Raw genomic sequence first — 12413 nt, 5'->3', positions numbered from 1 at the left:
CCAAGTTTTGGTTTTCCAGAATACAAATTTCAAAGTCAAGAAAAGCACCTCTCTGTCCCGGCCAGAAAGCTTCTGGGTCAGCTTGGCACAATGCCTCTTCAAGGAGTCAATCAAGAGCATCCAGCGACGCACTCTCACCCGAGGCGCCTGCATACAAAATTCAAGACTACAAGTTCCAACAGTTCAAGTTCAAATGGCTGTCAAACAATTTTCTACAAGATTCAAGAAGCCTAACATCATATCAACAAGCATTTCAAAGTACAAGAAATTCAAAACTACATGCAATCCTAGAGTTATTTCATAAGCAAAACATGAAATACTTACATAGACAAGGCAAGAACAAGACCAAGGGGAGACAATTCGACCTTTGAGAGAGAAAAGAAAGCAAGAAAGCAAGAGATGGCTCTTCAAATGGCACGGCAAGGGGCACTTATATAGCGCTGCCCCGCGTCGAACGCCGAGCTCAGCGCCCAGCGCTGCCTGCTGCATGCGCAGGAATCTTCAGAGCGCGCGGTCTCCCGTGCTGATTACACGTCCTTTGCTGCTACGGTTTCCTGCACCAATTAAGCATCAAACGTCAAATCGTGCTATTTTCCAAAAATACAGGTATATTCCTGTGTCTCCAAGTACAAACAGATGAATATTTCAAGGATACAAAGTCCAAAAAAAATACAACAATTTAGGCGTTCGACTCCCAACGGACTCAAGCTCTAGGAAAGTCAGCCGAAATTTCAAAATCTCAAGGGCCAGTAAAAATCTCTTGTCCCCAGTGAAGCACATCCCCAACGGATTAACTCCGGGTATTCAAAAAATTTAAAATTCAAAATTCAAGAATTCAAAATTCAAAATTTTCGATGCCAAGCTCCGTCCTAACCACAAAGACGAAAGTGCAGTACAAGTACGAACCGGAGTCGTCACAGACGAATGGAGGTAGACTCTATCCTTTTTTCTAACGCCTGTTTTTTGCAGGTACCGACGTACAAAGAGTGGTCTTGATTGCAGAACATCTTGATCATTCTCCGTCCCTTTTGAAGTACTTTGACTTGCGCTTTCCTAACCGAACGCTCAGCCAAAGTGGGGGCTTCTGTAGACACCTAATTTGTGTCTCCCCATTGGGATGATGACGATACCATTATCCTTGTTAAGTAGTTGGAGTAACTCTGTGAGGAAATTCCAATTGCTAAAAGCATGTCAAAAATCCAAGAGCCAAAGTCCAATTCCCGAGGTCGTTCCCATCCCGGAACTCGGTGCAAAATACAAATTCCAAAAACCAATTTCAAAATCCAAATACAATCTCACCCAATGGGCTATCCCATTGGTTTCACAAGGCCTTTTCCAGTCAAAATCATATAAGTCAAATTCGGGCGCCGACCCACAAAACCGAGCAAGCCGGGCCCCGTCCCGTAAAAATTGGAATTCAAAAACCCAAAACGGCTTGTTTTTAGACGCAAAATCAAGTCTTAAGCCCCAATAAAATACTACACGCCAAAATTCGTACAAATAGTACGAAGGTACATCAATACAAGAAAAGGCAAGGACGGAGCCCGCGTCCTTGTTTTGGCAGCATCCCTGCCACGTCACCAGCGCCCAGCGCTGCCAGCTGCGTGCTGCACTGGCAATGGCTGGCGTTTAGCAGTAAATCCCCCTATAAATACCCCTAATTCTGAGCAGTTTAGGGAGGCAAAATTGACACATAACGTCGTAATACAAAAATTGCACCTCAAAATTCAATACAAAAATCAATACAAAATCCTCCAAAAACACCATACAATCTTCAAGCTTTAAGCAATTGGGAGTTCTAATCGGAAAGCTTGCCTAAACCTAACTAGGTAATTCCGAATCCCAACCTTAATCTATTCAATGATGTCTTGATTTTCTATTTCAAAATGATTAGTAAGTTGGCATTTTTACTCTTAAAAATGTCACTTGCAACAATTATACATCTTTTCAAAATCCAAACTTTTCAAAATACAAAAATGCAAACTTTCAAGATTCAAGGATGTTCAAAGTTGTTTGTAATCACTTCTTTGAACTAGAATCATTCTCAAGTATGGAGTAATCAAAGATGATGCCTTTCTAACTTTTAAAGGTTTATTCTTTGAGATTCAAGACTTCATTTTTCAATATACAAGTTCAAGTTTTCAAATTTCAAGATCCAACAATATTTAGGGTTGTTCATGACTACTTCCCTAAACTAGGATCCTTTCAAAGCAAGAGCACATCAAAGATCTAACCTTTTCAACATTAAAAGGCCCGATCTTTGAGATTCAAGTCTCTTAATTTCAATATTTCAAGTTCAAGTTCAATATTTCAAGTATTTCAAGTTCAATATTTCAAGATTCAAACTTTCAAGTTCAAATTCTATATGCAAAATCTAGGTTACTTTGGGATGAACAACTTCTCCCAAGTTGAGATTTTTGGCTTTGAATTCGTGTCGAGCGCACTTATTTTTAAGTAGCCGTTTGGCGTTCGGATCTCATGTGCCCAAGTACAAATTTCAATATTGCAATTTCAATTACACACCTTTCAATTATGCACTTTCAATTCCGCAATTTCAATTCCGCACTTTCAATTCCGCACTTTCAATAACGCATTTCAATTCCGCACTTTCAATTATGCAACTTTACTTGCCTAGTCCTTCTAGGCATTGTGGACCTACTCCCTAGTCCATTTCTAGGGGTTCTTGTATTTACTAATTTCTCACTTATTTAATTACTATTGTGATGTTGCTTTATTTGCTTTATTGCTTTCATCATCGCACATGCTAAATACAACAAAATGCAAGGTTACATCACGCTCATGTGTTAGATCAAAAGATTAGGAATGTTATGCTTATGTTGAATATGAAATCTTCAATTTATGAACTATGTCTATATGATATGGATTATGTTTATGCTGACTTGATTATATGGGTAATCTAATTGTTATACATGGAAGCCGTCTCCGATGGAAGTTCTCCTGAGCTCAGAGTACGAGATTGATATAACAAATGACTTTTACAAATTATTTGAGTATTCTAGTTGTTAGATTAATATTTATTCTCATTACATACACATATATTTTCAGAATTATAATTTTGCATTAAAAGTTACTATTTTCGGTAGAAAATATTTTCAAACAAGATATCACAAAGTAAAATGGGAGCCTAGTCTAAGCTAACAAGTTTGCCCCTTTTATGTTCTTTGCTCCTCGATCCTATTTTATGAAGTAAAATGGAGATACGAAAGACGATGGCGGAATGTAATTGACCTTAATGACGATTAAGGATCAATATAATTTTGCCCCTTTTGCATTCTTTACTCTTCGATTCTAGGTCTCGAGTTGAAGCGGAGTCATCAAAGAAGATGGCGGAATGAAAGCTAGACATTGTCGGAATTGGAATGAAATTGTGAAATCTTGATTTTAAAATAAATATCATACTTTTAATCGAATGTTTTTGATTTTTAACAATCATTTTATACGTCTAATTTTCAAGTTTCGAGGACGGAACTTTTTCTAAGGGGGTAAGAATGTAATACCCCGAATTTTTAAAGCTTGATTAATCATGCTAAATTATTTTTATTTAGCTTAAAACCGTTTCAAATCCTAATTTCAAACTTTATTTTAATTAATGAAGTTTTATGGAAATTGAATTTTAATATCGTTACACGCTTTATTTATTTTTTTAGATTTTAATAATTTAATTTCACGAGCTTAAAATCTTATTTATTTCGAATTTTTAATAATTTCGGAACATTCTTAATTCATTCGAAAACTAAATTTTTTTTATGTTATCGATAATTTTACAAAGAATTATTTCAAAACTTGTTTTAAATTAAGGATTTCTATTTTTGTCAATTCCTAAATATAACAATGGAATTTCAGAAATTTTGCCTAATTTCGTGAAATGACCGAAATACCCCTAAGGGACACAATTTTCATTTCTCTTCTCTTCCTTCTCTTCACGTACAAGAATGAAGAAGTTTCTTCATTCCTCCTTCCCTCATTTCAGTCCTTATTCATGCCTTGCTCCCCAAGGGCTCTAGCTTCCCTTTCACTCTACTTAAAACTATAAATTAGAGCAGAAATCTGCCCCAATTATTCATACAATCAACTCCAATTTCAAGTTGAATTTCAATAACCAACCCAATTTCAATTTCAATTTCAGTTGCAACCACCATCACCATCGGTGGCTGCCGCCACCAGAACCATCGTCAATCACCACTTACCCTGCTGCCTAGCTAGCACCACCTCGATCATCCACCACCGTCGCAGCCACCCCTTATTGTCCTCCTCCTCCTCCTCGCGCACTCCCTTGCTCTCTCTTCCCTTTCTCCTGCCGCACCACCAACACCACAACTACCACACTCCGACCACCCTCATCAGTTATCAACCAACCTCCGCCCTATATTCTCCGGCGAACCGCCGCTGCCACCGCCCAGAAATTCCCAACCCACGCTCAACTCCCCTGCTTTCCCCCTCCTCTTATACGACCACCCTTTTTTTTCCCTTCCCCGTGTTTTGCCACCACGAACCACCACCTTCGCCGCCTCCCAGGCGCGGTTCCGGTGCTGCCGCGCCGTCCAGAACCCGAGCCCAACCCAACCTTCTCTCTCTCTCCTCTCCTTCCTCTGTTTTGAACCTCCCTCCCCTGTTTCCTTCGTGCCCCCTTCCCCTTTTTTTCGTGCTTCCCTTTCGAATGAAACAGGTTCCAAATTGGAACCTTGTTTCCTTTATTTCCCACGCACAAGCCCAAAACAAATTGGCCCAAATTCTTTTCAAAGTGAGTTTTACTATTTATTTAGGCTCTAATTAATTGTTGTTATTTTCTCTTATATTAATTATAAGAATTTTAAATGATAATTAAATGTTTATATTTTGGGCTGAAAGATGGATTTAAATAATATTTTCGTTGATTCATGAAATTAAATAACATTTCATGTAAATCGATTTAAGAAATGTATATATATGTTTTGATTGAAATTTCGTTTAATAATATTTTCAAGAAATTATAAACATTCATATTTTTATTAAATTCATCATTTCAAAATTCACTATCTATAAAATTATTATTTATAAATTTATCAATCTAAATGTTTTATGAAAATAAATAGTTACTTAAACATTTCAATAAAATAAATTATTAATAATGATTTAAAATATATAATTTGACAGATTTTTGGAAATAAATAATATTTCATTAATTTCGAAATTATAAAATACATATTCATTATTTTAAAATCGTATTAGTTTTAAAGAAATTTATCGTTTTAGTAATTAATTCAATAATTTGATACTTTGAAAGAAATCGGACTCGGAGCTCAGGACGAACGAACCAAGGAAAAAGGCCTAGCAATCATGGAATTGAGGTAACGGTTATTGCTAGTACCCGCAATCCCTTCGAAATGTATTTATGAATAATGTTGTGAATGATTGATGTTTTATAATGATGTTTTATGATTTGCGGGATTACAAGTATGATTTGATTGAATTGTTTTATGATAATGCAGCTTTATGCAAAGTATTGATTTAATGAATTATTGTTCCTGAAAGTAATGATTTTATGAAATAACGAGATTTAATGGTTTTATTGAACAATCCTGAATGAATGAGATTTTCCTGATTAATGTTCAACTAAAAGAAATGTAAACATGATAAATGAAAGTGTAAGAACAGGTCAAGTTCCCCTGATATGGAGCCCAGGTTCCCCCTGATAAGAAGCACTGGCTTCCCCTGATATAGAACCAAGGTTCCCCCTGATAAGAAGCACTGGCTTCCCCTGATATGGAACCAAGGTTCCCCCTGAAATGAAGCACTGGCTTCCCCTGTTATGGAGCATTGACTCCCCCTGTTATGAAGCACTGGCTTCCCCTGTTCGTAGGAGACATCCTACCATGTTTTCCTGTAAAGTCCTGACGACCAGAATAATACTGTTAAAAAAGGAAAAAGATTAATGAAATGATATTCCTGAAATGATATTCCTGAAATGATATTCCTGAAATAATGTTCCTGAAATGATATTACTGAAATGATATTACTGAAATGATATTTCGAAATGATACTTCTGAAATGATGATTTATTAAATGTTTTACTATATTCTATTCTCCATGTTTACTAAATAAAATGAATTGAAATGATGTTACGATGCTAGGGTAACTCGTTACTGAGTCTTCGGCTCACCGTTTTGTTTTCCGTTTTAGGTACTGCTGGGGACCACGGAAACGAGTAGTGGCGAGGATTTCACCATTACCATGTTCACCTAAGTCAATGTTAAGTTGTAACAAGTTTAAGTAAAGATTCTGGATTAAGTTACGTACTTTTATTAAGGATTTAAAAAGGATCATTATGTTAATCTTGGAGTTTAATAGCTTATGATTGATGGTTGCCTTGTAATTCCCAAGAGGGAGTTACGGCAGTAATGTCCCGACCAAATTAGGTTAATTCCGCTGCTAATTATGCTTTAATAAGTGATTTAGAGGTCGGGATGTTACAAGTTGATAGTGGGTATTTTTTTTAATATTGTTAGTGTGAAATGTGTCAACTTTTTTAGAAAGTAGAAATACAAGTGAGTCTTTTAAGTGAGAGAAATTAGATAAAATTAGTAAATTCATGTCCTTTATAGAAACGGGGTAAGTAAATTGGGACGACTTTATAAGGAAGCTGTTAAGATGACAACGGGTCCAGGACCCTACCCGGACCCGGCCCTACCCTAAAATTAAGGTATGGATCTCAATTTTTTAGAACCTTTAGGGTAAGGGTAGAATATGAATATATGAGTTATTAGGTAGGTGGGTAAGGGTTCCAGTTTTTTCAGACCCGGACCCTACACAGAGACCCTTAAAACCCATCCCTACCCAAACTCTAAACTAAACCCGCTCAAATATTACTTTTAACAATATAAAACTTAAAAACAACAAAAAATCACATCTACTCCTCTTAAAATCATCCAACACTACCACTCTCTAAGGCCCTATTTTTTAGAGCTGAACTAAACTGGACTGAACTGAACTGAAGTGAACTTAACAAAATATTACAGAAATAAATAATAAATAATAAATACTCCCCCCGTCCCAAATTACTCGTTACACTTACCTTTGCATAAATTTTTAGGTGATAAGTGGTTGTTTGGTTATCAATTGTTATATTATTGAAAAAGTAATTGTGATAGAAGTTAGTGAGGTATTTTTTTTAATTGAATGAGAAAGAGTGTGGAGACAAACAAAAATTTAGTGGGAAGAGGGAGACAATATAATAATTGTGGGGTCATTCCTAATTAGTGTAACAAGTAATCTGGGACGGACGAAAAAGGAAAGTGTAACAAGTAACGTGGGACGGAGGAAGTAATAAATAGTAAATAATAAATAATAAATAATAAATAATAAATAATAAATAATAAATAATAAAAAATAAAAAATAAAAAATAAATAATAAATCATAAAAATAAATAATAAAAAATAAATGATAAATGATAAATAATAAATGATTAATAATAAATAATAAATAATAAATAATAAGTAATAAATAATAAATAATAAATAATAATTAATAAATAATAATAAATAATAAATAATTAATAATAAATAATTAATAATTAGTAATCTCTAGTTAATTACAAAATAATAAAAAAACGTTAATTAATAACTACATAATAAATAATTAATAACTAAAGAATAATTAATAATTAAATAAATATATAATATATAATAATAATCTGTAATTACTTACTAAATAATTGTAATTAATGATAAATATTAAATTATAGTAATTAATGATAAATAATTAGTTATATATAATAATAATATAAATATAAGTAATATAAGTAATAATAATAATAATAATAATAATAATAATTATTATTATTATTATTATTATTATTATTATTATTATTATTATTATTATTACTATTATTTTTATTATTCAGTTGAATTGAATTGAATTAAACTGAACTGAACTGAAGTGAATGCTCCTGAACTGAACTGAACTGAACTGAACTAAATGCTTTTGAACTGAACTAAACTGAACTGCGAAATAAGTCATGAAACTGAAATTAAGCCAAAAAGAACAGGGCCTAAGTCAAAGAAACCTCTAACATTGACGTTGTGTAATTGAGAACTTGTAGGTTTTGTAATTTGTGACCTTGATACTTTAAATTGTAATGTGTTTAAGGAAAGTTAAGGATGATCTTTGGAAACTAGAAATTTATTTGTTTTATAATGTCAAATTAATCTTTATATTTTTTTCAAAATTAAAAAAATTGGACATAAAAGAAAGTCGATAAAAGTTATAGAAAATTTAGGCAATACGGACCTACTTTAGCCCCTAAACCCTATTCATACCCTACTGCATGGACCCATAAGGTTCAGGTAAGGATCTTGTAATTTAATTCAGACCTTATAGGGTAAGGGTACGGTATGGATATAGGTAAAAAAAGTTAGGGCTCGGGTTCGGGTATTGCTAGACCCTACCTATTGCCATCCCTAGGAAAGCGTAGCGAGTAATTCGGGACAGAGGGAGTATGTATCAACTCACTTTCTCAATTGAGTCGTCGAAGGACCTAAGATGTGCATCTGATTCATAAATATATTTCCATGTCAAATACGTGTTAGAGTTTCTAAGTCGGGTTAGGTTTTGCCAAGAATTAATTAATTTGCATTTTATTCACTTGAGTCCCTCATTTTATTTTGAACTCCTCTTATCCGAACTTATTAGAACTTACCAAAATTTATTTTAGATATAAATTGTACACTGATCTTATATGAACATAACCAAATTTATTTGAACTTATTTTTTTTCCAAAATAAGTGGAAATAAGGTGATAGAATAAAGTCTTTAATCATTGTTGATTAGGTAGGTCCAGTCCGTCTAGATTTTTGCAATTTTACCAATGATAGTATTCCTATTAGAAAAACAAAAACCGATTAATTCCCTCATATAACCGGAACTCATTAATCATCCTCATATACAATTTCATCCTTTATATCCTCAAAGTCCTCTACAATTTCTCACTCCCATTAACAAAACCGGTACTTTCATCTTCTCTCTCTCCTCTTTTCCTGTATACCGATTATTAAGTTAACGTAATTACTTTCCTTTCAATGGTGTTAGGTTAATGTAATTTTTTTAATTTTTTTAAATTTTCTATGATAGAGTTTTCGTCTAAATAAAGAAAAACAAATTGATTTTCACGTATAGTATTACCTCAATTTATTCAAATCTACCATCTGAATTGCGCCATTCATTGACGATATTTGAGATTATTTATGTTTGGATTCTGTAATGCTTTATTTTTATCCGGCCGGCCACTAAGGTTTTAGTTTTAGGGTTTAGTAATTTTAAAGTATTTTGTTGTTGCAAAATCCTGGTATAAAGATAGTTTAATGAGTTTGTTATTCTTTTACACCAAGTTAAACAAAAATAATACTCCCTCACTTAAATATCGTAAATTACGATTCGTTAGTCAACATGGATTAATAATTTTTTTGTTTTTTTTTTTATTGTGATGCAGAGCTTCTAAATAATGGGTATGATGAGTTCCTGCTTTAGTATTAGGGATCATCCAAGTGAAAACTCAGATGGTTCAGATTCAGGAAATTACTTGGTTTCTAAGTTTAATTCAATATTTAACAAGGTTTTCATCTTCTTCTTGTTTTTGGATTTTGGATTTTGGATTTTGGATTTTGGATTTTGGATTTTGGATTTTGGATTTCTATGTGATCGATTCACACACATGAACAGTATTACCACCACGGAATAGAATTACTCCGTAGTACGGTTTGAGTAATCGGTTTAACTATTGATGTGTGTGAGATTGATGAGCATGGAATATAGACCTAATCTACGTTAAGATTAGACTTTATTTACTTGTATTGTAAATTCGTATAATTGTGACAGGTTAAAGGAACATTTAGTGGAAACGAAGTCCATCTTACTTATTCCACAAAACAGCAAGCTGCGTCTGTGGTAGATGCAATTCTTGATAGAACTGCTGTTTCTGTTAATGAGATCTTAATTCCAACCTCATCTGACGTTTACCAAAGTGGACACCAGTCTTCAGAACAAAATCCCGATGAAACTCTTGACGAAGCTTCTGCTTCTGCTTCTGCTTCTGCTTCTGTTAATGAGGGAGTCACTGATCAAAATGCCGAAAGTGGACAATCTGAAGCTGCTGCTGCTGCTGCTGCTGCTGCTGCTTCTGTCAACACTGACATCTTAAACACAAGTTCAGGTCACATTCACCAAAATGTAGAAATTGGGCTACCTTCAGAGCAAAACGTCGAGGTGGGTTTAATAACTCTTGACGAAGCTGCTGCTGCTGCTGTCAACGCTGACTTCTTAAACACAAGTTCAGCTCACATTCACCAAAATGTCCAAAGGGGGGAAGCTTCAGAACAAAGCTCCAGGGAAGTTGTAATTCTTGATCAACTTACTAATGCTACCTTGTCCAAAGAGGAGGTACTACCTGCACAGACTCAACTCAATTCTTGTACTCAAGAATCCTCTCTCAAGTTAATTACGAAAGATGATCAAGTGTTTCCATCCTCAGACGAAGAGGATGTTTGTCCCACATGTCTAGAAGGTACGTGTCAACTTTTGAGTTTCATCAAAATTATTTTGAGTATGAAACTTTAATTAGATAATGTTTGTGTAGGTAAAAAAGGGGCTTATGATATTTCACTGGTTACGTTTTTGCAGATTATGAACCCGACAATCCCAAGATAGTTGCAGAATGTTCACACCATTTCCACCTTAGCTGTATATACGAGTGGATGGAAAGAAGTGAAACATGTCCGATTTGTAACAGGGTAAGTTTTATTTCCTTTTTATATTTCTTGCTGCCTTATAAAATTTAGGGACCCATTACCTGATGTTTCTAATATGTTGATTGTGGGGGTATTATCTTGCTAAACCAAGGTCTGAAAGTTTAAAAATTGCATGACATATATAACCTAAAAGGTGGTTTACATCAATTTCGTAATTAAAATGTCTCCACCAAACCTACATATGAAACCATGAGACTAGTTATAAGGCCCTGAAAGTAAAGCTATAAAACAGTCTAATCCTATGTTTTTGGTTGGTTGTACATGGTTATTATAGGGCTAGGGCCCTAGCAAGGGGAGTTGCAAATTCCGTTGGTGGTAAAACACCATAAGTTAGGTATGGATGTACTTGAGGTTGACATTGTAAGTTAAGCATATAGATCCAAGATAATGAATTATACTCGCGCTAGAGTGTGGTTCATGTCCATTTCCAAAGGACTATAATGGACAATCTTTAAATGGCCTTTTGAATTTTCTGCACTTCTAAGTACTTCTGTAGTAGTATGCAGTTATTGGTGGGGGAGTAAGGGTCAATCGGAAACAACATTTCTGTTGCAACAATTTTAAACTTCTGCATATATATGAGGCCTTGTTGAACGTTGTTGTTCAGGAATTGTTCATGTGAAAAGTTTTATGTTTTAAACAACTTGTACTTAACCTTAATTATGTGGTTATTATTCTTCTTTAACCAATAATTTGAGTTAGTTTTTTTTCCCTTGTAGTTAATGGTGATCAATGAAAATAATTAGAACTGAAATCATGGAGTACAAGAAAAACTAAAGACAAAGGACATCAAAAACGCGAAAAGGAAACTGGATGTTGGAGAAACATCAATTGCAAATACAAGTAAAACAAGGGTGGAGCTGTCTGTTTTGTAGCTAGCTAGGTCGAGCTCTATCAAACATCAAACATAATCTACTGAATGAATTTTGCAGAGATGGTGGTAATGACAGATGAGAATGCTGTAAAATGGCAAGCACCTTGTTTGCTTTCGATTGTATGAAATGCTACTACTTCCTCTTTTTAGCTAGATTTAATCGTCAAGTTGGTAGTGTAATTTAAAATTTGTTAGAAATGACCTTTGATAAGGTCGACTTTGTGACAAAAGAACCTTATATAAGGAAAGTGGCAAAATGGGACTAAAATCACATTTTGGTTGACTAGTACCTTTACCCGGATTCTGAGCATTGTTTGATTTCCCGGCAAGGAAATTGGCAAAATGGGACCTTATATCACATTTTGGTTGTTGACTAAGACTTTTACCCGGATTCTGAACATTCTTTGACTTTAATGGCAAGTAAATTGGCGCGATGAGACGTTAAAACACATTATAGTTGTTGACTAGGACCTTTACCAGGATTCTGAGCATTGTTTGATTTTCCGGCATTGACCTGTACAAACTTGAAACAACCCCCCCCCCCCCTTCCCTTCCCCAACCACCATGTCCAACCGTCCACCATCATCCCACCACTGTCCATAACAATTTTTCCATCAGCCCACCACCATCCCTCCATTGGCCACCACCATTCCCTACCTCTTTCTTCTCCCTTACTCTTACCTTCTCCTCCTCGTATGAACCCACCGCTAGCCGTCAGCCGCCCTTCCCACCTATTGCA

At 34.7% G+C, this 12413-nt stretch overlaps 1 protein-coding gene across 1 annotated transcript; it reads left to right on the top strand.

Annotated features, from left to right (window-relative positions):
* The first annotated feature begins 8871 nt into the window (after positions 1-8871).
* On the top strand, positions 8872-11948 carry LOC130465903 (uncharacterized). Its single transcript, XM_056834703.1, has 5 exons — positions 8872-9003; positions 9486-9608; positions 9872-10556; positions 10673-10782; positions 11520-11948. Exons 2-5 carry the CDS (start codon positions 9498-9500, stop codon positions 11544-11546), a joined length of 933 nt encoding a protein of 310 aa, XP_056690681.1. The 5' UTR covers positions 8872-9003; positions 9486-9497; the 3' UTR covers positions 11547-11948.
* The last annotated feature ends 465 nt before the right edge of the window (positions 11949-12413 follow it).

Source organism: Spinacia oleracea, chromosome 1 (genome assembly GCF_020520425.1).
Source record: "Spinacia oleracea cultivar Varoflay chromosome 1, BTI_SOV_V1, whole genome shotgun sequence".
Classification (NCBI taxonomy): Eukaryota; Viridiplantae; Streptophyta; class Magnoliopsida; order Caryophyllales; family Amaranthaceae; genus Spinacia; species Spinacia oleracea.
The sequence above is the reverse complement of the archived record's forward strand: the minus strand, read 5'-3'. Positions and strand labels throughout refer to the sequence as shown.